This window comes from Choloepus didactylus, chromosome 18 (assembly GCF_015220235.1).
Source record: "Choloepus didactylus isolate mChoDid1 chromosome 18, mChoDid1.pri, whole genome shotgun sequence".
Lineage (NCBI taxonomy): Eukaryota > Metazoa > Chordata > Mammalia > Pilosa > Megalonychidae > Choloepus > Choloepus didactylus.
This window is the reverse complement of record NC_051324.1, coordinates 37,572,584-37,599,785: the sequence shown is the minus strand read 5'-3', so window position 1 is coordinate 37,599,785 and position 27,202 is coordinate 37,572,584. Positions and strand designations below refer to the sequence as shown.

At 37.1% G+C, this 27,202-nt stretch overlaps 1 protein-coding gene across 1 annotated transcript in view; it reads right to left on the bottom strand.

The window, feature by feature from the left end:
* The window catches only part of HSF5 (heat shock transcription factor 5), a 65,884-nt gene extending 39,630 nt beyond the window's left edge, over positions 1 to 26,254 (bottom strand). The window contains exons 1-5 of the mRNA XM_037810259.1: positions 25,630 to 26,254; positions 19,965 to 20,339; positions 11,564 to 11,661; positions 8,490 to 9,011; positions 6,505 to 6,682 (exon numbers count right to left, since the gene is read on the bottom strand). Coding sequence (XP_037666187.1) covers positions 6,505 to 6,682; positions 8,490 to 9,011; positions 11,564 to 11,661; positions 19,965 to 20,339; positions 25,630 to 26,254 — 1,798 coding nt within the window. The remainder of the gene's footprint in view (positions 1 to 6,504; positions 6,683 to 8,489; positions 9,012 to 11,563; positions 11,662 to 19,964; positions 20,340 to 25,629) is intronic.
* Positions 26,255 to 27,202: the final 948 nt, after the last annotated feature.

The window sequence follows — 27,202 nt, the reverse complement described above, 5'->3', positions numbered from 1 at the left end:
TTTTTAAATCTTCATTTTATTGAGATATATTCACATACCCTGCAGTCATACAAAACAAATCGTACATTCGATTGTTCACAGTACCATTACATAGTTGTACATTCATCACCTAAATCAATCCCTGACACCTTCATTAGCACACACACAAAAATAACAAGAATAATAATTAAAGTGAAAAAGAGCAATTAAAGTAAAAAAGAACACTGGGTACCTTTGTCTGTTTGTTTGTTTGTTTCCTTCCCCTATTTTTCTACTCATCCATCCATAACTAGACAAAGGGGAGTGTGGTCCTTATGGCTTTCCCAATCCCATTGTCACCCCTCATAAGCTCCATTTTTATACAATTGTCTTCGAGGTTCATGGGTTCTGGGTTGTAGTTTGATAGTTTCAGGTATCTACCACCAGCTACCCCAATTCTTTAGAACCTAAAAAGCATTGTCTAAATTGTGCATAAGAGTGCCCACCAGAGTGACCTCTCAGCTCCTTTTGGAATCTGTCTGCCACTGAAGCTTATTTCATTTCCTTTCACATCCCCGTTTTGGTCAAGAAGATGTTCTCCATCCCACAATGCCGGATCTACATTCCTCCCCGGGAGTCATATTCCACATTGCCAGGGAGATTCACTCCCCTGGGTGTCTGATCCCACGTAGGGGGGAGGGCAGTGAGTTCACCTTTCAAGTTGGCTTAGCTAGAGAGAGAGGGCCACATCTGAGCAACAAAGAGGCATTCGGGAGGAGGCTCTTAGGCACAATTATAGGGAGGCCTAGCCTCTTCTTTGCAGCAACAGTCTTCCCAAGAGTAAATCCTGTGGTAGAGGGCTCAACCCATCAAACCACCAGTCCCCTATGTCTGTGGTCATGTTAGCAACCATTGAGGTGGGGTAGGCCAATACCCCTGCATTCTCCACAGGCTCCTCAAGGGAGCTCTACATATTTTTTTTCCCTTGTTTTTTTTTTAACTTTTTTTTTTTTAAACAAATGTATGAAAAAGTAAACAAATTTTATTTTTACTGCCTTACACTTTCAACCTAATTGCATCCTTGGGTCTAAGGTGAGTCTCTTGTAGACAGCATATAGATAGATCATATTTTTTAATCCATTCTGCCAATATGTGTCTTTTGATTGGGAGTTTAATCCATTGACATTCAATGTTATTACTGTAAAGGCAGTACTTACTCCAACCATTTTATCCTTTGGCTTTCATTTGTAATATCTTATTTTTGTCTCTCTTTTTACCCTTTTAGTTACCCTTACTGACAATTTTTATTTCTACACTCTCTTCCATGCCTCTTCTGTCTTTTCCTTTCAGCCTGAAGAATCTGTTTACTATTTCTTGTAGGGCAGGTCTCTTGCTAACAAACTCTCTCAGTTTCTGTTTATCTGTGAATATTTAAAACTCTCCCCCATTTTTGAAGAACAGTTTTGCTGGATAAAGGATTCTCGACTGGCAGTTTTTCTTTTTCAGTGTCAAATATATCACTGCCTTTTTGCCTCCATGTTTTCTGATGAGAAATTGGCACTTAGTCTTATTGAACACCCTTGTATGTGATGAATTGCTTTTCTCTTGCTGCTTTTAGAATTCTCTATCTTTGACATTTGACATTCTTATTAGCATGTGTCTTGGAGTAGATCTATTAGGATTTATTTCTTTGGAGTATGTTGTGTTTCTTCCACACGTATATTCACATCTTTCATAAGAGTTTCAGCCATTATTTCCTCAAATATTCTTTCTTCCCATTTTCCCTTTGCTTCTCCTTCTGGGATACCCATGACATATATGTTTGTGCACTTCGTGCTGTCATTCAATTCCCCAGGACCCTTTCCATTTTTTCCATTCTTTAATCTCTCTGTTCTTAGGTCTGTAAGATTTTGGATGTCCTGTCTTCTAATTCACTAATCCTTTCTTCTGCCTGTTCAAATCTGCTGCTGTATGCCTCTGGTGTATTTTTAATCTCGTCTATTATGACTTTCATTCCCATAAGTTGTTATTTTCCTTTGCATGCTTTCAAATTCTTCTTTATGCTCACCCAGTGTCTTCTTAATATCCTTTATCTCTTTAGCCATATTTCCCTTCATCTCCTTGAATTGATTTAGGAGAGGAAAGATGCCAAAAAGACTTTTTTTTCCACTCATCTCCCCTAAGGTGCGATTTTCTGGCCTGCCCAGGAGGTGGCGCTCTTTGGCAAGCCTTTCCCCTCAGATCTAAGAGGGGGATAATATTTTTTCAACCTCCACTGGGTGGTATTGAAACAATGGCCATGGGGGTCCCTGTTCTGGGCAGGCTAGAACAGCAATTCAGAGACAGAACCCAGCAGTCCAAACTCTCTGAACAGAAGCCACATTTGGCACTTGTCTGGGTCCTCCCCCTGTTCCAGGAGAGGAAGACCTTCACACTTCATATCTGAGGCAAGCCTTGAGAGTGGGGGAATGGGCACCAGCCACTGCTGTGGGAGCTATTCACTCACAGTTTTTGCTGTAGTTTCTCTGTCTCCCAATCCCCCTCTTTCCTGGATGCTGTACAGTATTCCCTTGGTCTCTGGAGCCCCCAAACCATTGATTCAAAGTTTCTGCCTGCCTACTGGCTGTTTTTTGTAGGAGGTGTGTGTCCTTTAACTCTCAATTCTGCCATCTTCCTTGGAAGCCCCTAGGATTCAGACTTGGGGTTTTTTAAGAAGGTTGTTGTTATAGTTTGTCTAGTTTTTTTAGTTGTTTCCAGTGGAAGGGTTGGTCTGAATTACCATGACTGCCATTACCAGAAGCAGAAGTTCCTTTCTCATTTTCTTAAAAATTTCTTATGCATTTCCACCTCATATTCTTTCTTTATCAGATATTGGACATCCTGGTTTCAACTTCTCCATTTTTTCTTTCATACTTTTTCATTTCTTGTTTCCCCCCACCCTTCTATATATTATGGGATGTTCCTCTATTTTAACTTCACACCATTTTATTTAATTTTTAAAATTTTTGCTATCAAATTTGTAACTTCCAAGAGCACATTCTTATTCCATAATGGTTCCCTTTTTTTGGAACTTCCTGTTTTTATATATGGATACAATATCTTCTCATAGCTCTCGGAGGATACTGGATGAAAAGGCTGGTTTTGAAATTGTTTTCCTCACAGCACTACTCTGTTTCCTCTAAGTTCCTTTCTTCTGTTTGTTCACTGGCTTTTGTTCCATATTTAAGAATGGAGCATTAAAAAGTTGATTGGAAGCTCTGTTACATGGACAAGACTTGTCAACTTGTTGGCTTAGCGTAATGTTCATCAATCAGTTGTGCACCACCCATTTCCTCTGAAAAAAAACCCAAATTCTAATATGTGATGGTCTTCTCTGGGGCCTTCTAGTTCTCCAAAGAAGAAACCTTTGATCTTTTTCATGAGGGTAGTCACCTGGCTGCCAGTTTTCTATACATAAGGTGAAAGAGAGCTTAATTTTTGCTCATTTTGCCCAGTGCCGAATAAGGTATTTCTAAGTTCCACACCAATTTCCTTCAATTTCTATAAAGAAGAAATCTCCAATTTTACTGCCAACATTTTGGGGGAGGAAGGCAGGAGTGCGTGGATAGGTTAACTGCTCTGTATATGACCTGCTGATCAACTTGCCTGTTTTCAGTCCTCTATCTCATCTCCATCTCCATCTCCTATCAACCAAGAGCTCCTGAGTCCCAACACTCTCTCCTTTTGCATATACACAAGAAACCATGGTAGTTCCTCTGAATGCAACCTTTTAATGTATTCTACTTAATTATAATCAGAGGTATCTATCTTTCAAATTTCGTCACAGCTTTTCTTGTTATATTAGCTCAGGAGACCAGTATGTCCAGGTTTAGCCCTAAAGTAATGAGGATTTTTAACACATATATCCAAACTTATACAATAAAAAATCTTCCCTCTAAAGCAGTTATCTTAAAAGGTAATGTGCTTATTCCAGTGAAATGTCATTGCTAAAATTATGATATAGAGAGAACATGTGGTTACCTTTGGGGAGGAAGTAAGAGGAACAGTATGGGGAAGTAGTGGTAAAAGGCAATTCTAAGCTAATTGGTTGTTATTACAAGGAGAATGTATGTGTATATTATTTGTGAAATTAAAAATTAAAAGGAGATAATAATGAAAGACTTGGTTAGGACTAAGGGAAATTAGAATCAGCATAAAGGATGATATTGACTATATTTTAAAACTCCAACTTCTGTATGAGAGCAAAGGAAGAGAGGTTTATTTGGTATATAATTTATATTTTCGGTAGCACACTATCTAATTTAACCTGTCTGGTCAGTTTATTTAAAAATGTAATTACGTGGAACCTAGAAGAGAGACTGAGATCTTGTTATTCTGTATAGGCTAATGTAATACCCTAACACATCCCAGACTATTTTGGGCAGAAAATAAGAAAGTATTTGCAAAGTCCCCTTAAAGGACTGGGGAAAAATATGGAACTATTAAACTTCCCCACCTGGGGAATTCCTATTGTTCTCTTAAGCAATAGGGGCTCCCAATTCAATAAGCCAAGCCCTCAATCTAGAGGTTTTCCCTTACTAAACTTATCTCTCCAATGGCGAAGCTAAGCCTATTTATAACTATGCCTAAGAGTCACCCCCAGAGAACCTCTTTTGTTGCTCAGATGTGGTCTGTATCTCTAAGCCAACTCTGTAAATTAACTTACCCTCCCCACTATGTGGGACATGACTCCCAGGGGTGTAAATCTCCCTGGCAATGTGGGCATGAGCCTGGCACTGGCATCATGGGATTGAGAATGCTTTCTTGACCAAAACGGGAGAAGACAAGTAACAAAATAAGGTTTCAGTGGATAAGAGATTTCAAAGAGAGTCAAGAGGTCATTCTGGAGGTTATTCTTATACATTATATAGATATTCCTTTAAGTTTCTAGTGTATTAGAGTAGCTAGAAGGAAATGCCTGAAAATGTTGATTCTTGAAGATGACTGTATAACTACATTGCTTTTATCATGTAACTGTGTGACTGTGAAAACCTTGTGACTAACACTCCCTGGATTCAGTGTATGGGCAGATAAGTAATAAAATGAAGACAAAAATAAATAAACAATGGGGGAGGGGATAAAGGCTATGGGATATTTTGGGTGTTCTTTTTTATTTTTATATATATTTGTATATTTTTATTATTTTTTAGAGTAATGAAAATGTTCCAAAATTGATTGTGGTGGTGAATGCATCATCTATGATGATACTGTGAGCCACTGACTGTATACTTTGGACGGATTACATGGTGTGTGAATATATATCAATAAAATTGCATTAAAAAAATTAAAAGGAAAGAACATGTGCTGTGCAGTTAAACACCTAGAGTAGAATCCTAGCTATATTAATGAGTGACACTGAACAAGTTACTTATTGTCTCCAAACCTAAGTTTTCTGATCTTTAAAATGATGACAATACCACTTTCATCAAACATTTGTTGTATGGCATAAAAATAGGTACACAGAAAATATTAAGTCCCGTCCTCCTCTCTTCTGAAATTGCCTTCAAAGCCCATGCCTTTGTTTTAAACATCTTCAGTGGTGAGAAATCATGTTTGTTTATGGGTTGGATCATATAATCAACTAAAAGTGACTGTGAAAACAGAGTTTAGTGTATAAGATGAGTGATCAAGATAGTTGTTAGTATAAAAAGCATTTTGTAGAAAGAACTCCATGAGTCTGAACAACATCTTGATCATATCACTATTAGTTTACTTTTTGGAGAAATTCTCATAGTAGTTTTCAACATTCTTCAAACTTTTATAGATCAAAATGATTGCTTCATCTGATTGATTGATTCTGCCTGTAATGGATGTATGTGAAATGCACATAATTCGAGGATATTAAACTTGCCCATTGCAGACTTTGATGAATTGTGTTTGGATCATCTAAGAAATATATTTCATTAGATTTCACTATTTCCTTCAAAAATTAAGATTTTTTCCATTTTCCCTAGAAAGAGTGGAACCACTGTGCCTCAAATAATCACTTCTTCTGGGCTCCTACAAACCATGAGAACAACAATCTCACTGACAGAGTCATACTTTACATTATCTCTATAATGTGTTCAGGAAAATTTTCTTCAACATTTCACCTAATTTCTTCCTGCAACAATTTAAGCTCATTCCCTCTTGTCCCATAGACAGCTGATAAGAGAACAAGTACATCTGTAATTACAAGGTCTTTGGCATCTGAGGACAGTTATTATATCACACTTCATCTTTGTCTTCTGCAAGTTAAATAACCCTAGTTCCTTTGCTTTTTCTTAATATGTTCCATTCCTTTTGAAAGCTCAAAATTTTACTTGTAATATTAGGAAAATAACTATAACCTATTTTACAAGGATAATTAAGAAAAAGTAGAGTTAAAACTACAGTTAGGTAAAACAGCCATGTTATAGGTATAATACAATTATGAATAATAAATGAAGACTCAGATAAACTGTCATTCATACATTAATTCTATACCTTGGTTCTATTTCTAATGTTCTAGAGTACAGTAATTCTTACCAGGGGACTTTCCTTGTTGTGAGTTGCTTCTTCGCTCTCTGTTTCTGGCTGGAGTGGATAAGCCTGTGTCTTTACTAGGCTTCCTAGCAGGTCCCATTTCTGATATAAGGAATCCCATCTGTTCTGAAGGCAAGATATTCTCAGGTGGATTGGTCTGGCATTTTACACTGGCATCCACCTAAAATATTAAGCTCACTCATTATTCTGAGATTTCCCCAAAATACCTACTAAAAATTAAGATACTTCATCGGAGGAATTCTAACAGGAACATGATCCATCAAACATACCTGTAGGGCTTCTCATCCTTATAATGATCTCTACCTTTGATTTGGTTGAGTTATCTGAATATTCAGTAGTAAGATATACATTTTCCAATACACAAACCAATGAAATATATACGGAACTAAAACACTTAAGAAAAAAGGAATATTTACCATGAAGCTAGTGGTTGTTTTTCTTCCTGTTTTTCTTTTTTTTGGTAAGATTTACAAAAGTAAGATATTCTAGCCACAATTGGTTCAGACAGCTATCTCTTTCCACTCTAACATTCCTTTCATCAGACCCTCCTATTAGTGGAACTGGAATGACCACAGGCATAATTTTGTGGGAAAGTGATGGCATGGCCATGGGCACTTTATTCTACTAATTTTGCATTCTTTGTCTTAAACAGGACCTCAAAATTGTATAAGCTCCAGCCCCTATAAAATCTAGATCTTCCCTGAATGAATTTATTTCTTGACACTTCTAAGTTTTCTATGGAAAGCCAAATCCCTATGTCGAGGTGACCAATTTCTAAAATATTCTATTTACTTCTGAATTTATTTAAAAATAAAACTATAAAATGAAATAAAGCTAAAAGTTAAAAACAGATTTCAGGAGCTCTGATGTTCAAAAATATTTATTAAAGAAAAAGTAACTGCATGTATGAATGCAATTTTGATGTATGAAACCTAATACTTCTGGATATGACTATGAAGGAACCAAGACAAATTTGGGGTTAATTCCACAGGCTTATTTGAAAGATAATGGGCTTATCTTTGGTCTACTGAATTTCCAGTATCATTTAATACACTGAGTCCCAACACCTGGGCTCAAAAAGCACAGTGAGCTGATAGAACTCTTGAGACATTTGAATCTAAAATGAGAACTAAAAAAGACTGCCAAAAGTCATCTTAGTAATATCTAACACAGAAGAGATTTTCAGTTTCATTAAACAACCACAACCAAAAATTAAAAAAAAAAAAAATCAGGCTAAGATCTTTTTCTAAAGATCAAGAAAAAAAATTAAGTAGGAAAAAAAACCCTATTAAATGAATTCACAAAAATTGATTTTAATTTGGATGCATTTTTGATGAATTATTTTTATTAATTATTTAGATTCAAAACAGATTTATTTTCTGTTCATAAACTGGCAACAAGAAAAGAATTAGCCTCTATCTTCAAAATAGGTCCCTCAAATTATATTCAGAGTTCTATTTTAAGAATGTAGATATTAGTAAGGACATTTCATACATAGTATTCTCACAAGTCAAATTAGAATTCAATGATGTTGTAAGAAAGTATGAAAAGACTTCCAACCATCTCCTTACCTCCATACTACAAATGGCTAGGAATCTTGTGATATCTGCCAAATAAATCACCCCTTCTCGCTAGAGAAATTATATCACATGCACACCTAGTCCATCCAAAATAAGATACTCAAGGGATGCTTTTAGCATGAAAATAAGTTCTCTACTACGATGCTCAAGCAGACTGTCTCTCTAGAGGTTGACTTCAGACCATAATATAATGAGAGGATGCCCAGGGTTAAGGTAACTTCTTTCTGAATCTTTTATGCAAAATCACTGGGACATGATCCTTCTGGAATGCATAATGAGCTGCTATAAGACCAAAACAAAATCTGGATAAACTCTCTGCAAGAACAGTCTTTAGCAAGAATCATTAGCTGTTTTGAACTTTATTAGGATTTTTTTCTTTCCCCTTACCTGATGTGTGCTGAACGGGAGACCTTCCTGCACAAATACTACTGAAGATGGAGATGGATTATGACTTAGCTGCTCCCTCAGTTTGACATGAGCTTGTTGGATGGATGCAGATTCCTGCATTGTGGTATTTTCAACAGGCTGAGCTGTATGTATGGTATAGATGTACTGAGGTGACTGTGGTAGAGAGCAGGTAATTGCTTGTTCTGTTCCGACCACAAAAGACGTAATATCTGAGCCCACAGGAGTAAGTGGCTCCAGCTGGCTAGCCTGACTTGTAGACGATGGATTGCTGTTGTTTGAATTAGCTAGGATATGTTGGCCTCTGCTAGACTGAGATGTTGGGCACTGATTCTCAACAGGCTCCACCTTTACCATCTCCAATTTAGGGGAGGAATGCAACTCATCTACTATCTGAAAGACAGCCTCTAGGTTTACTTCTGTCTTTTTATTTTCATCAGTAGCAGTGCAAGGCCAATTAGAAGGCAGAAATTCAACTGGATAGGAGGACTGCATTGGAGGATTCTGGGAAAAGAGAAAATAGGACTGTTTGGATAGAAAATCAAATATGAGATTAAGGAGGAAATTAACAATATGTATTCTGATGAATGCTAAACATACATAGATTAAGCTTAAACCAAGTTACCTAAGAAAATGTGACTGCCAATTTATTTTTCAGCAGTAGTAGTTTCAATTCTATTTTAGAATTTAGCTTCTATTTAGCATCTATTAGAGGCTAACCACTATGCTAAATTTAATATAGGAAAGGACCAATAGTATACAAAATCACAAAGCTATAGTACCCAAATACCTATTCGCTGATAAGAATGCTTATACACAAAATTCTTCCATAAAGGTTGACAGACAAAAAACATCACTTGTATCTATCATATACTGTTTTAGGAATGCAGGCATTAGTAAGGAAATTTCAAACACAGATGCTCACAAGTCCACCAATGCTTCTATAGATTCAAGGGGAGGTACTGATATTCTGTTCCAAATGATCTGGGAAAAAATGGATGGAATATCGAATGTCCTTTGGTTCCTGAGATTGTTTATTTTTAATAATAAAATGATAGATTAAAAACAGCTGTCACTTTTAGATTAACATCTTTAAGATATATTATCTAATATATACATAGTGCCTTGCACAGAGTAGGCATTCAATAAACGTTTGTTGATGAATGATCTCAAGCTGTGAACATAAAATACAGAAGCGTAATGATTAAATAAAACATGTAATGAGTTGATGTTGCCAAATGCAGAGCTTGGCACAGAGTAGGCATTCAATAAATGTTTGTTATCTCAGATTATAAGCACAAAATACAGAAAAGTTATAACTAAATAAAATATGTATTGAGTCAATGTTACCAAATGCTCTACAAAGATTGTGTCAATGATTTCCAGAAGAATAGGAATGCCAAATAATGTAAATTTAAATGGTATAAACATCAAGCTACCATAGTCAATAGCTACCATTTATTGAGTCCTTACTGTTTGCCAAGCACAGGCAAAGTGCTTTATAGACATTATTTCATTTAATCCTCATAAGAGACCTATGAAAAGTGATAATCTCCATTTCCAAATAATGGAAATGAGGTTTAGAGAAGTTTCATCATTTACTCAAAGTCACAATCAAAGTAACTGACAGAGCCAGGTTTTAAATCTAGGTTTGCCTAAGTGAAGAGCTCTTGCTCTTAACCCTTACAGTATACTGACAATTCATTTACACTCCTACCAATACCTACAGTCCAACTAAATTAATTGCCTGTATCTCCAGGATGGCACCTGAAATACCTGCCTTATTTTCCGTTTTTAAATTTTATGTTTTCTTATCTGTATTTTCCTACAATGAACATGTTTTGCCTTTTTAGTAAGAAAAGGTCTTTAAATGACTTATTTAAAACATAAACAAAATCAAGATATAAACACTGTTAGAACATCTCCAGTATGATACAGGAGACAGAGTGAGTGGCTGGATCTACAAACAAGAACATCTACTTTGGGGGATAGGTAGGTCCCTGCAGTGATGATGAATAGACTGGGTTATCATGCTTGATGATAATTCTATTCAGTTCACCTAACAAAGTTTGATTGTGGTGATGAAAGCACAACTATATGACGATACGGTGAATAACCAACTGTACACTTTGAATGACTGTATTTTATGTGATTATATCTCAATAAAATTGCAATAAAAAATATTCAACTAAGTCCTCTTGAACTGATTCAATGCTCTTTAAACCATAATTCAATTATAATTTGGTTTCCCATGTAGATTTTCTCAAAAGAAAGGAATGTTCTTTTGAGTATTGTAATGCCTACTAGTAAGATAATTCTCTCAAGAACTGAAGCTATTTTAGCTAGATAACATCCACAGCAAACACATGATTTCAATCTTTAAGCAATTTGAGCATGAAATTACAAAGAATGAAATTAACCTTATCCTAGAAATAGCAATATAAAACATTTAAATCAAATAAATTATTTCCTGATAAGTAATGATACGATATCTGGACTACAGTGTTTACAACATGTGGGCTAAGGCTGATGGGGACCGCCATTTACATTTCTCATTTTGACATCATTTTTCCCTTTCTCAAAGAAAAAAAGTCTAATTATCTGTATTATCTTGGAAGAATCTTTCATTAGAATTTAGCTGGTATTCATTTTACCACAGAAGAGCCTAAAACAGCAGTGTTCAAAATAACTTTCAGAAGTGATAGAAATTTTCTATATCTGTGCAGTACAATTTGGTAGCCACTAGCATATGAGACTATTGAGCACTTGAAATGTGGCTAGTGTGACTAGGAATGAATTTTTTATTTTATTTCATTTTAATTTAAATTATTAGCCACATGTGTCTAGTGGTTACTGTATTAGACACTGCAGGCCTAGAAGAACCCTCAGAGATCATCTATATCAACACTCTTGTTTTAGAGATGAGGAAACTGAGCCCATAATCCACAGCTTACCTCTGACTACTCATTAACATAAAATTTCCACTTTGAAATTCTGCAAGCTCAGTAATACTGCACATGAAGCACAGGGTATGTCTGCTGTTTCAAGAATCTTACCTGGAAGTAGTTGCAGTGTGCATAAGAAGAGGCAGTGGGAGTGACACAACTGCTTAGAGCGTCCATGTGGGGAGAAGGAGAGCAGCACTGTAGCACAGCTGGAACAAATTCAAACATAGAAAAGCCATCAACCAAAATAAACCTCTATAGTGTTCAAGGTGCTCCCCTCTTTCATCCTGGAAAGAAAAATTTCAAAAGCTTGCTTTTGTGGATCTAACAAAATTATATTTAGTCCAATTAGGTGCTATTATTTATTGAAAACAACATGGAAATAAAGTAATTCTAAAAGTCATTTGAAAGGGTAATGTCTACTTTTGTAAGTGATTTCCTTAGCACCTAAACATTTTGTTACTTTTCTAACCAACATTTATTTTTATTGAAAGTGTTTATTCTATCATAAAATATTTGAAATTCCAAAATAATTATTTCAATCTTAACAGTGACAACCATTTGGAGGGGTTGTGTTTTTAAGGGTAAGATAAGTATAAAATACTCTCCAAATGTTCCCACCCATTAATTTTAAAAAACAATGCATCCCATGGAAATATCTGCAAAAATGTGTTAACCATTGAATGGTTAGGAATGTGGATTTTAGAGCCAGATTGTCTGGCTTTGGAGCCCAGCTCTACCATTTAATAGCTATGTAAACTTGAGCAAATTTAATCTCTTTGTGCCTCAGTTTCTGCATCCTATTAAAATAATAATACATACCTAATATAGTTGTGAGGAATGGATGAGTTAAGAGGCATAGAACACCTAGAATAGTTCTGGCATACAGTAAGCAATCAATAAACGTTATCTGCTATTATAATAACTAAAGAAATACATTTTCCAAACATTCTCTTTATAATTAGGATACCATGAAAAGATTGAACTCTTTGTACTGGAATAGTTACACTTACAGATGCAGTCTTAATAATAGGTCAAGTCTCCTCTTTTCCAGAGACAGATTCTCCAAAACAAATGAGAATCAGTTAAAACATCATACCTTTAGATTAAAAAGTGGATAATATTTATTGATCACCTATTATTTTCCAGGCACAGTACTAGGGACTTTACATCTTTACATACATCACCTCATTTTACCCAAACAACAATTTTATGAGGTATTAACGTTGCTTTAAAAATGAGGAAATTAAAGCTCAGAGATGGTAAGTAATTTGACTGTTACAAACTTAGTAGTAAGTGAGAGCCAATAATCAATCTCCAAAGCACATGCTCTCTAATATGCCACAATATTTCCTAAGCTTTTCCTTCTTCCTGAAATGCAGCATTTTTGTTTTACTAGAATTCTACTTGCTGAATATCTTTAAGGGTGTCTTTATAGATGGTGGCAACCTTCTCTTTATGTCCACATTTTTCATATTTTGAGTTGCTAATAAAAATACTAAATCATCTCGCTCATTAATCTTTTAAAGTAAATTAGCCTAAGCATTGTAAAAATTCATTGAAATGCTTCCCTATTTTTCCATCATTCACTGTTTATTTTTAAAATGTCAGAAGTTCATAAAGACATATTGGAAGAAAGTATTTTCTCATTATATCATGTGCAATGTATTTGCAAATAGAAGGAAAAATTTGAAACAATGGATAGAATTCTAGCTGAGATATAAATATAAGGGCTAATGTTTTCTGAATGACATCATTTTAAACAATTACAGGAATTTTTAAAAAGCCATATAGTGCTAAAACTGCCACATAAAATTCAAGTTGTTACTTCCACTGTAGATAGGGCAAACAGGTTCTTGTACTTTATCCTTTGGAGGTAATTCAAATATACAATTGAAATGTTTTGGATTTGAATTTGATTTTTCAGGATATTTGAAAGCGTAAGTATCCTGGAGAATAATCTGAATCCAAAAAAGAAAAATAATCAGGAAGGGTCTGTGGGGCTTGTCAAAATTCTGGAAAAACCAGGGACTTTTTTCTAAAATTATATTAAGAGTTAAGGAAACCATACTTAGTTAAAACTAGCCCCCTAGCGGCGTAAAAAGATTAAGTTTGTATCTGTAGGTTTTCATCCCATCAGCATATCATAAAAACAGTGTTTACATCCCAAAGTAATTTGGGCGGAGGATAAAAATATATACACAGGGCCCTCCTGAGGAGCTGGGGGAAAATGAGGAAGTGTTGGACTTCCTCACCTGGACTGTTGCTGATGTTCTCACAAACATTGAGGACGGACGGCTTGGTATGCTGAGCCTTCTATCTCGGGGCTTGCCCTTATGAAGCTTGTTACTGCAAAGGAGAGGCTAAACCTGCTTTAAAAAGTCTCCCCGAGTGCCTCTTCGTTGTTCCGATGTGGTCCTCTCTCTAACTAAGCCACCTAAGTAGGTGATCTCACTGCCCTCCCCCTCTACGTGGGACCTGACTCCCAGGGGTGTAAATCTCCCTGGCAACGCAGGATATGACTCCTGAGGACAAATCTGGACCCGGCATCGTGGGATTGAGCACATCTTCTTGACCAAAAGGGGAATGCGAAATGAAATGAAATGAAGTTTCAGTGGTTGAGAGATTTCAGATGGAGTCGAGAGGTCACTCTGGTGGACATTCTCACGCACTATATAGATAACACCTCTTAGGTTTTAATGTGTTGGAGTAGCTAGAAGTAAATACCTGAAACTATCAAACTCCAACCCAGTAGCCTGGACTCCTGAAGACAATTGTATAACAATGTAGCTTACAAAGGGTGACAGTGTGATTGTGAAAACCTTGTGGATAGCACTGTATGGATGGATGAGTAGAAAAATGGGGACAAAAAACTAAATGAAAAATAGGGTGGGATGGGGGGGTGATTTTGGTGTTCTTTTTTACTTATTTTTTATTCTTATTCTGATTCTTTCCAGTGTAAGGAAAATGTTCAAAAATAGATTGGGGAGATGAATGCATAACTATATGAAGGTACTGTAAACAGTTGATTGTACACCATGGAAAACTGTATGGTATGTGAATATATCTCAATAAAACTGAATTTAATTAGAAAAAAACAGTGTTTAGTTACAAATAAATCAATAAAAGGTGTTAGCCTTATTTTTCTTATATCACTATTTCTGACTCCATTAGTTACAAGTTTTTGAATAGTTTTAAAAATTTACTTTTAAATAAATTTCTCAGAGAAATAATGAAACCAGAATATACAACAGAAAATGTTTATATGTAGCTGACAGTTGATTCGGTATCCATGGAAATGCAAAATAGTGAATGCCCAGTAAGAAATGGAAAGTTGGGAGGTGCCCATATGAAGAAAAGGAGGATTTGAATAGACTATAATCCAAAACAAATTCCCGAATGGTTATTTCCTTACTAGTGCAGTCCTACTTTGTGTAATTGACAAAATAGAGCAAAGCAAGGTATTAGCAAATTTACTGAATATCAAATCTAGCTACAGAAATGCAACTAGTGCTTAGCAGATGACAATCTAGTGTGTATTATGAAAACATTGTGAAAGCTTAAACGTTTAAATAAAACTGAGTTTATCATCATATCCTAGACACTTATCTTTTGGTGTCCCTCTGAAAGCAATGCTCACTTAAGGCATTAAATTGCAAGTAGAAGGAAAAACTGGAAATAATGAATAGAATTCTATTTCAGATACAAATATAAGGGCTGAAGACATCTTTTTTTTTTTTTTTTTTAACAATTCTAGGAATAAAAAAAAGTCAGGAATTGCTAAAAATTCAAGTTTATAAGTAAAAGTGTTACTCTTTAGTTGGGCAAACAGGTTCATACACTTTATTCTATGGAAATAATTAGAATATATAATTAAAATTTTTTGGATTTGTATCTATTCCAGTAGAGTGCAGTGTCAACAGTGAGAAAATGCCCAATAATATAAATGGCTCCCATAATACTAACTTTAATTTCAAAATAAGTTACTGGATAACTAGAACCCCAACAACTCCTCATTCGTGATTAAATAAAGAAAAGGTAAATGTAATTGTGCCTTGTTCAGTTTCTTCTGGCAAGTCAAGAGAACTTCCTGGTGTTTCTATGCCCAAGTCCCTCAACAAAATCAGACCTTTTCATACCTGAAACTGTCAAACTACAACCCAGTAGACTTGATTCTTGAAGATGATTGCATAACTATGTAGGGTACAGGGTATAACTGCATGATTGTGAAATCCTCGTGGCTCACACTTTTTTTGTCCAGTGTATGGACAGATGAGTAGAAAAATGGGGATAAAAACTAAATGAAAAATAGGGTGGGATGGGGGGGGATGAAATGTTTTGGGTGTTCTTTTTTACTTTTATTTTTATTTTTATTTTTTTTGTAGTAAGAAAACTGTTCAAAAGTTGATTCTGGTGAGGAATGCACAACTATATGATGATACTGTGAAAAACTGTACACTGTGGATGATTGTAGGGTATGTGAACATATCTCAATAAAACTGTATTTTTTAAAAAATCAGACCTTTTAAGAGAAAGCAACAGTACAAGGTACTTGAACAGAAGAATAACAGCATCAAAAAGCTCTTATAACTTCAGGTTCTATATTTGTTTATGCACGTTATATAGAGTTCTAAGACTAAAGATCAAACCTTAGAACTTAAATGTACTTTAAAACAATAAGGAATGTTTTTTGCCTGAGGGTCAATTCAGAAAAATTTAAATAACAATAGGATATATATTTTTCAATAAAAATAAATATATCATGTGTACCTTAGGGGAATATATATATTCTTACAAATTACTTTTTTTTAAATTTAGCCATTAAAGTTTTAATATCTAGGCTCATTTGAAAGGCAGCTTTTTAAATATTTTATTCTCTACATGTAAATAGTGTTTTACATTTTACAGTCTATTCACAAACATTAATTCATGTAATCCCTGATGAAAATTATCATCTCCACTTTATAGAGAGGGAAATTAAGGCTCAGGGATGTGAAATAATTCACTAAAAGTCACATCAGATGACAACCTGCTAATTAGAATTAGAGTTAGTTCATTCCATCCATAAATAATTTACTATGGGCCTATTATAATCAAGTACTGTGCTAGGTGTTGGGCGATACAGAAATGAATTATAGGCCACCCCCCTTCCCAGAGCCTCCAGACTGGACCTCCCACTCAAGTAGCTGGCGTATGTTCTTTCCGCTTGAGCGAGATGAGTCATTTATCCAGGGCAGCCCTAATATAGAAGGGTAGATTCCTCCACCAATCGCTATTTAGTCTTCTCTATCTGGGAGTAAGATGAAGAAGAGATATACCGGAAAAGGTTTTCTCAGAAGAAAAACAAAACAAAGAAGGATTTGAATGATTTTGATGTCTCTTTCCTAGTCCTTACCTTGAACACTTACAGACAATTTTCAGTTTATAAGTTCGCACCCAAGCTAACATAAAATGTTTTTAAAATAACATATCATAAATCATAAAGTAACAAATAGTTAATACTCCATAATGAATGAATAATGTGAATTATTTGTAGTGCTTTCTGGTGAATAATATATAAGTGGTTCTCATAAAATTTAGAACTAGGTGTTTCTAACAGGATTGTTTGGAATTTGGAATACATTTTCCCATAGAAACAACATCATACAGATTGATTTGGCTCCTAGACCAGATCATAAAATATGTATGTTAAGTATATGACTAATAGTAACCTAGAACCTAACCACCTCTTCTAATACCTCCATAGGAAAATGCAAAATTCCAAATTGGAAGGCCAGAGTACATTTCTCCATCTCCCTCCTGCAATCCTCCCAAATTTCAACTCCCCAGAAGCTTTTGAGTCTTGGGAGTATTTTGAGAATGGGGTCTAGAAGGGAGGCTGGAAAAGAAAAGGGAAACATTTATTGGTAAAAGGAAAGCAGGCAGGAGAATTATCCAGTTCATGGGCTACAGAATGTAAAGCAAATGTAAGGAAGACCAAGACTGACTCTATCTGTATATTCCACACATACATAGAATGCAGCCAAAATAATAATTTAGATAGCAGTGCCTAATTTGTTTACTAAAATATTGGATTGAACTCCTCAGTAACAAAAATCTAACCCAAGTTGTTGCTATTCATAAACATAAAATTTACAAACATGATATTAGTCATTCTCTATTTTTAAAGACTGTACAGATATTTTTGCTCTTCAGAGAAGTAGCTGAAAACCTGGAAAAATACTAGGCCTCAACCTTTTTCTACATAAGGCAAAAAAATGTTTTTTGTAATAGGCGAAATGATTAAAAGTGCTAAGTCATCCTTACTGTACATAATTCCCTTTCCCTTTTCCTTCTCGACAACATTCAACAAAAGAGTAGCAGGTCTAAAAACCTATAAAACCCAATCTAATTAAAACCCTGGTTTTATTTTTTCAATATCATGAAACATTTGGAAAAATAAAGCAATCACATTTACTGCTATTGTTAGGTAGAAGGCAATGAGCCTTTCCAATGGGCAAAGGCAGCGCAGAAGATGTTCCAGGGTGCCATTCTGCCACAGAAACCTTGTTGGTGGGAGTGTAAAATGGTACAGCCACATGTGGAAAACAGTTTGATGGTTCCTAAGAAAGTTAATTATAGAAGTACTATATGACCCAGCAATCCCACTTCTAAGTATATGTTCAAAAGAATTGAAAGCAGGGACTCAAACAGATATCTGCACACCATTATTCACAATTGCCAAAAAATGGGTGCAACCCATCAGCAGATGGATGGATAAATAAAATGTGGAATATCCATATAATGGGTTATTATTCAGCCATAAAATGGAATTAAATATATGCAACAACATGGAACCTTGAGGACATCATGTTGAATGAAATAAGCCAGACACAAAAGGATAAACATTGTATGATATCCCTGATATGAAATAATTAGAATAAGTAAATTCATAGAGTCATGTAGCTTACCAGGGGTCAGGGTGGGGGTAGAAAATAGAGAGTTGGTGCTTAATTGTACTGTTTAACTACACAATTTCTATTTGGGGTGATAGAAATGTTCTGGTAATGGATGGTAGTGATGGTAACACAACATTGTAAATCTAATTAAACAGCACTGAATTACATATTTGAATGTGGTTAAAAGGGGAAATTTTAAGGTATATCTATATTACTAGAATAAAATTTTTTTTAAAAGTAAGACTGTACAACACAGTGAACCCTAATGTAAACTATGCATTATAGTTACTAGTACAATAATATTGTTTTATCTATTGTAACAAAGATATTACACTAATGTAAAATGTTAATAAGAGTGAAAACTGTGTGTTTGAGGGGGATATATGGGAACACTGTACCTTCTGCATGATTTTTCTGTAAATTTACAACTTCTCTAATTTAAAAAAATATAACTAAAAAAAGTATATTTGGAAGTTATGGCTAGAAAACAGGGAGTACTATTAAAAATATAACAATCACCAGATTTACAGCTTTTAAAGGGCAACAAATTATTTCATTCCCATATCTAACTTACATCCTTTCTTTCCACTTATTTTAGCAGTTGGTCTAGTCCTGCCTGGAGTAAATGGTCTAACAGAAAACTTCCAGAGATTGCTTCCAGATCTACATATCTGGAAAAGTTAATGCGCCTAGATTCTTAATTCACAGGGCAAAGGAATGCCCCCTTTCTTGTCTCTCTGGTCTTTTCTGCAAGGCTGGACAAGGATTTCTGTTGTCCCATTTCATCACTCTGTGTAAAACATACTACATGACAAAACACACACTACTGCTACGGTGTTTCTACAAAACAGAAAGTATATTTGAAAGAAATGATAATGCTACAAGCTTGCAAAAAGTTACCAAAAAAATAAAAAATAAAAAGCCTTTTTTTATTTTCCTAAGAAGCTAAACAGATGGTGACTAGCATAAGGATTCCCAATTAGTGGTCTGGGACCTACCACTCATTACATCCTCAATGCCCTTGGTTGATTTCCAGGTCAGCTGTCATTGTCAGGTTCTCCTCTCTCCCAGATCTTACACACCCGTTCTGGCTGGGATTAATGCTGTGGGGACTCCTCTATCATCCCACACTACCATGTTTTTGCTAAAGAATAAAATTTAGCATTGAGAGATGGAGAGTATGCTTTTTTACTAAACTTCATTACTGAGATATTAAATGATTTCATCATGAAGTAATCTCATCTATAAAACAGTCCCCCTACACAAAGGGCAGAGTTATAGCAAGGTTACAGTGTACCAAGTCTTAATTTCACCCCTAGTACACATTTCAAGGATATATAAAAGTTTCACTAAAAATGTACCCCTTTATGCACCAACAGAATTTTTAGTCCTTAAGAATGCAATGAAAATTCATATATTGTTTAAAAATATGTCCTGAAGAGAAATCTTTGCCATTTCATAGGTGATGTACCCACTATTTGTGCTAAGCATACCAAGATTAAAATGCATTTGAAAACATAAATGCTCATCATAAACTACCTTAAGAGAAGCCACTGAACTTGAATTTCTCATACCTGTTGGATAGTAGGCTTGGGAGTACTGCGCTGAGGGTGTGTAGTTAGTATATTTTTGGGAGGAGCTGACCATTGTTTGAGGACCTTGCTGAACATGTACAGATGTGGCGCTGGGCTGGAGCGTATAGGTAACCTCGGTTGGGAACCTCTGCAGTACAGGAAATGGAACGCCTTTATCTGAAAAAGTGGGAGATGTCTCCACTTGTCCTGGGTGCATTCCAAGGGAGTTCTGCCATGTTCTAGGAGGAATCGGGGTCCGATCTAAACCTTTCAGAGGGAAAGTACTGTGGTTGTGGGATGAAGCTGATACGTAGGAGTAAGGAGACAAACTATCTCGCCGGAATGACCGGTGAAATTGTCCTACAGCCACTGGTCCTGCAAAAAAGAGGAAGAGCACATTTACTAATTTTATACTACTCCACCAGAAATAGTAAACCAAAGGTCATGAAATACACTACTCTTCATCTATCAATAGTTCTCAGCCACTTTTTTTTTCAGTTTTTTTATTATTTTCATTTTATTGAGATATATTCACATACCACGCAGTCATACAAAACAAATTGTATATTTGATTGTTCACAGTACCATTACATAGTTGTACATTCATCACAAAATCAATCCCCGACACCCTCATTACCACACACACAAAAATAACCAGAATAATAATTAAAGTGAAAAGGAGCAACTAAAGTAAAAAAGAACACTGGGCACCCTTGTCTGTTTGTTTGTTTGTTTCCTTCCCCCACCTTTCCACTCATCCATCCACAAACTAGACAAACGGGAGTGTGATCCCTATGGCCCCCCCCAATCCCACTGTCCCCCCTCATAAGCCACATTTTTATACAATTGTCTTCAAGATTCATGGGTTCTGGGTTGTAGTTTGATAGTTTCAGGTATCCACCACCAGCAACCCCAATTCATCAGAACCTAAAAAGGGTTGTCTATATTGTGCATAAGAGTGCCCACCAGAGTGACCTCTCAGCTCCTTTTGGAATCTCTCTGCCACTGAAGCTTATTTCATTTCCTTTCACATCCCCGTTTTGGTCAAGAAGATGTTCTCCATCCCACGATGCCGGATCTACATTCCTCCCCGGGAGTCATATTCCACGTTGCCAGGGAGATTCACTCCCCTGGGTGTCTGATCCTATGTAGTGGGGAGGGCAGTGATTTCACCTTTCAAGTTGGCTTAGCTAGAGAGAGAGGGCCACATCTGAGCAACAAAGAGGCATTCGGGAGGAGGCTCTTAGGCACAATTATAGGGAGGCCTAGCCTCTCCTTTGCAGCAACAGTCTTCCCAAGGTCTCAGCCACTTTTAACACAACAGAAGTTCAGTATCGGTAAAATAAGTTCAGAATTCAGAATGAGATTACATATATGATGCTGAAAAAGAAATCAAACTTTTAATTCTTTGGTTTTCAATACGCCTGCCATAAGAGACAAAGTGGCCAAACACTAACATTCAGTCTTATATCAAATATTTAATGTTAAAAGTCACTTAGCTTATAAATGATTCAATCATCTATAAGCTACCTTAATTGAAAGACTCAAATTTTTCCAATGTGTAAGCCACTGCTAGAAGTTTTAGAAATTCCACTCAGCCTTTCAAACCATTTAGGAACCTTAATAATAGGAATGAAAATAAGCCATATATATCATATAAATTAAAGAGGTAAGTAAAACATAAGAATTCTAACCTAAACAAAAAAAAATTTAATATTCCTTGTTCCCTTAAATTTTTAAAAATTGTATCTCTGTAGAAAAGCCAGGTTTGAAACCTTTGACTTGGTTCTTTTCTTCAACCCTTAAATCAGTCACTTTCCACAGTCTTTGGAGTTTTTCTTCAGAGTATCTCTTGTAGTATCTCTCCCCAGATAGAAATGGTTCCCAAACTTTGGTTTACATCAGAATTGCCTAGAGAATTTATTAAAATCCACCTACTCAGACCCAGAGATTCTGGTATTTGCTTTCTCATAACTAAGGAAAAAAGGAATAAGAAGTGGAGATGAGGAAAAAAGAGAAAGGGCAATACTGTGTAATGAGGAAAGAGAAAATATAAATCAAACAGGTTGATCTTATTTTATAGACTAACATTCTTTAACATAAATAAAGCTGGCCTAACTTATTCCCGGGGAGAGCTTTCCTAATACATAAATTATGTGATTCACAAGTTTCTTTCAATTTGTTTTATTAAACTAATCTGTAAAACAGAGGGAAAAACTAATTTATCTGTTAAACTACATGTTGAAAGACGGCACTCAAAATACTTAGCTACTTTTCCAAATATTTTAGATTGTAAATTCATTCAACATGTTTCACATCTCTCATTCTGTTGCTATGATGTTTAATTGCCTTTAAAGAATAAAGCACTAACGCCAAAAAAATAAACACACACACACACACACACACACACACACACAATACAAATTCTGGAGCTCTGGAAATCAACAGCACTAAATTTAACTGGGAAAATAAATCCTAGTTCAGAAGATTCAATCTATTCAAACAATATTTCTCTTAAAAATTACTTTTCCTTTTTTGCTTTCAAGTGCAAAAGGTAGTTTTTATGCTACTTGACTAGCGGCAATACCATATGCATACACATTTTGAATTTACAGCTTACAATCCTTTGTTTTAAGACCTAGAGAAACATTTTTTGCTCTTCACGACAGTTGTTTCTGAGTGTCCAACGCTACCCACCACTTGATTTTCCCTTGGAAGCTTCACATACTAACACTAAATACTGGCTATAATGTGCAACAGCAAAATAGTCTTTCTTCTATCCCCTTTAGGAATAAGCTTTTGGATGGTTGATGAATTTTCAGGTTGTCAACTACTTAAGCAGCTAATTAAAGAATGCTCTACCTTTATCTTTCAAATTCTGCTTTAGATCTGAAATAAAATATAAATTTTACTTCTATCATGATAATTAAACTCTGAGTGGTAGCCAATTATCTATATAATTTTAGCTCCTTCTAAACACTGTCAGGAATAGAAGGGCATTCCTTTGTTTTTCAAAATAAAGAATGGTTTAAAATGTTCAGCTCCTATTTATTCTTCTGTTAAGGGCTACCTCACAGAGTTATTTTCTGATTAACCTGACAGAACATCTTTAAAGTATATTGGTAAAAGTTTGAATCCAGAATTCTGGAAAGGCAGGATAGATTTCTGTTCTTAAAGATTCTATTCCTTCTATGTAAGTGAATATGAGTTTGCCTCTTGTGAGCCTAGCATCCCCAGACAAAGGTAGATTATCTACTGCTTAGACTTGTTACTTAGTTTAGAAAGTTTTAACAAATATATCAGAATAAATTGCCACTAAAAACAAAATAACAAAAGTGGAAAAACAAAAGGCAAAACATGATGACAGCCTCACATTTCTTATCAAGTACATTCTCGGATGGTGAAAAGGACAGTTGGCTCAATGGATCTAAATAAGAAAACTAGATCTAAAACAGAGGATTCCATTGTAAAAGAGATAAGAAGTATTCAAACTGAAGTAGAACACAGAAAACAAAATGAAGACTGAGAAGTAGCAGTGTAATCAGGCATATAACCAAGGCAAGATTCAAGGTGAATAAAAATTAGGTGAGGGAAAAATAAAAGAGCCAAGGACTTAAACATGGAATGAGAGCAAAATAAAGTTGTGCCAATATTCTTGAACTTAGAATTAGATTCCTGCCAAGCTAGCAACACAATCCCTAGGAAACCACGCCGACAGTGTAGACAATCCACACTGACATACCTTCTGCACACACCAACAGGTAGAATAGTAAAAAAAATAGGAAATGGACTGATGCATTACCTATGATGAAGAAGTATGAGTTACTTATGTGTTTTTCAACAAATAATTAGTAATCGTTAGAATGCTGACCAAATAAATTATACATGAAGTAAATCAGATCCTAGATAGCCCCTGTATTTTTACTCTTAGAATACAACTGGGTTTAAAATAGATAGAAGAAAAAAGAAAATCAGATAAGAGAGAAAAAAGGAGCAAGAGTTGGTTGTAATGTTCATACGTGTACATGTTTGTTTGCTTGATGTAGTTATCCCACTTCTCCAAATGCCAGCTGAGAATACATTTTCCAGTCATTTCTCCTTAGGCCCACCCCCCCAAAAAACATCCATGTCAAAGATTCTTCCAAATATATTGTCTGTGATATTGCCTCCAGTACCCTTATCCATTCAATTCCCCACCAAAATCAACGACCATAACATGGAAGTGGCTTAATGTTCCTTTAGAATTCCTTTAGAACATTCTTATGACAATGCTATTTTTCCAATTTGTTACCAAGAACTCTAACCTAATCCCTTATCTTCTAAACTCCACAGACACACAACCTTATCCACCTTCTAAATTCCAAATGAACAAAGTACTGGGCCTAGGTAAAATTGAACATGATGGTACTCTTAGTTGTATATTTTTAAATTTTTTCCATAACTCAAAAATAACCCAGACTTCCTTATATTAAATCCATGTTAACATGCTGAAAATATTTTTATTACTTTCCCAGTTGACAGTAAAGAATGAATTCTCATTATTATATCCTGTTGCTTTCTTAGTAGACTGCATCATATGATGGACTCTTTTAAACAGAGAAGGGGAAAGAATGGGAAGAGCATCAGAAACCACGTTTATAAAATATATAATTTGCTATTACAGAAGGCTTTTGAATTTTTAGTTAATACAAACTTAGGCACACAAAGATTTTTTCAGTACGAAAGATTGTGGTCTACAGTGAAAAGAATCAAAGGCTAAGTGAGCTTTCTAAAATTCCTGTAACTAGAAACTTGACATCTTATGTCTATCTGAACTAATAACACCTTAAGTAAGCATCAAATCCTAATTAGCTAACTGGAAGAAATGTTTAGCCAATTCATTCTTAAGTGGGAACAATATCTTGTAAACAGCAATATATATTAGTATTTTTGATATAAGATATATAAACAATATCTATTATTGTATACTTGGAAACTTAAAGAAGATTATTGCTATAACACTTCTTTCAAGATTTCTTAGATGTTGCCAACATGTGGAAGGAGGCATGTCTCTTCAAGGACAAACCTTGATCACTTTCCCTTAGTTGGTATAATTGTTCTAACTTTTCTTGACTGTGACTTTGTGCCCTTCCCGCCTGGACCATCATATTCTTACCCCTGTATAATAACTCTGTTCTGCTTCCCATCGGAGCAAAGGAGGCCTTTCTGTGTTTCTTTCAGACCCAGTGCTTCAATGAAGGGCTACTTATTCTAGATGCTCACGATGGAGAGACTGGGTCTCAAGAAGGTAAATACATGGTTGTGGAGGTTTGGAAATAGCAAAATGTCTGGGGTTCAAGAGGTCTAGGAAGAGTAGAACGAAAGCCTAAAGGAGAGGTATTGCTGCTAGTGGACGTGGAGGGGTCTAAACGCGCACTGGCTCTTGCCTAAAGGAGGTGCTGGCGGAAAGGAGGTGCTGGCGCTGGTGAGTCTGAGGAAGGGGATGTGTCCTACACCTCTGGAAGTGTAGCATTTAGTGCAGACATTTTGGATCCTGGGAGGATTTCGGATCCTCAAAGGTGAAGATGTGCGAAAACGCCCTATGACTCCCCAGGTGCCCAGCCGCAGGTACAAGACGCGCCCTGCGGGCTGGGCCCGGACGCGGGACGAGGCAGCCTGGACTCACCGTGGGGCTCGGGCCGGGGCCCCGCGGGCGGCGGCGGCGGCTCCTGGGGCTGCAGGGGGTAGGTGGAGGCCGAGGCCGAGGCGGAGGCCGACGTGATCAGGAACCTTTGGAAGCGGTTGGGTGGGCGGCAGGGCACCTCCAGGCCGGCCGCCAGCTTGGCCTTGTTGGCGCTGGTGAGCCTCTTGAGGTGCACGAGCAGCTGCGGCTGGTCGCGGCGGAAATGCGGGCTGTGGAAGTGGTGGAGCGGCCCGTCGCCCGCCGGCCCGCCGCCCCCCGGCCCCAGCCCCGCAGCTCCCGGCCCGCCCAGCACCACCTTGCGGAAGCCGTAGAGGTTGAGCTGGCGGATGAAGCTGGTGAAGTTGGTCGTCTTGAAGAGCTCAGGCTCCGGCCCGGCGCCCCCGACGCCGCTGCCACCACCGCCCCCAGCGCCGCCGCCACCCCCGGCCCCTGCCCCTGCCCCGGGCGGGCTGAGCAGCTCGGCCTCGAAGAGCGGCTGATCGATGAGCAGCCCCTCGCCGCGGCCGTCCCAGCGGATCGAGCGGTACCGGGGGCTGTTCACCAACCGCCACAGTTTGGCGGGGAAGTTGTTGGGGTTGATCGGGGTGGAGAGCAGCGCCTCCTCCATCGCCCCCGCCCGGGCCCTGGGCCTCGCCCCGCCGAGCCTGGCTGTCCCACCCCGTTCTCGATCCTCCCGGCCTTCGCTTCCCCTGCCCCCTCCTGCCAGCGCCCGGCTGCCGCGGACCCTGGACCGTTGGCGCACGAGTGCCCACCGCGCCTTCAAGCGCGGCCAATGGAGCCTCGAGTTCCCGCCGCGCGGCCCAGACGTGGCCCGAGCCGTCCCTCCCCCTCGGCGCTGTGCAGCGGGCGAGCGCCCTGCAGGCAGCGGGCTGGTGGCCCGCGCGACGCCTGCGCTGTGCGCACCCCGGGAGTCACACTTGCTCCGCGACCCAAGAGCGCCGGCCTTGGGGTTGGGCATTGCTGCCCACCAGGTAGTTTTTAAGTCCTGCGAAGAAATAAGCCTAGTTATCCATCGTGGAATACTAAGATTCGTGGATTTCAGCATAACCAGAGAGCAGGGATTTAGAATTCAGAAAGTGTCTATGGGTTGAGCAATACTAAGTAAGTCATTCTTGAGAACAAAGGGCCTACCTCGTTAATCTTTACTACGAGTTTAACTGTTCAAGTCTCCAAAAAACAAACAAACAATACAGTGGTGGTGGTACAATGTCTCATAAATTCACCTTTTGAGTTGTGGCATTTTATATATTTTTAAATATGTTCTTTTAGTCAGTACCATTTTGCTCAGAACAATTTACTCAACCTTGGGCACTCAACCATGAGAAGTGAGGTACCTGTGAGGGGCGAATCAGGAGAAAATAGGTACAATCCTAACTGCTTGCTGGACCAGCCAGTGACATTTCAGACATTAAAAGAAATAAAACTCACAAAAGATAGGATAGAATTGTACAGCATCCATAAGGATAAATCCTTATCCAGTCAATAACTAAGAATATAATAGGAACCATGCTGATATAAAGAGGAATCCATTTTTAAAAATGGAGATTGTTGGGAG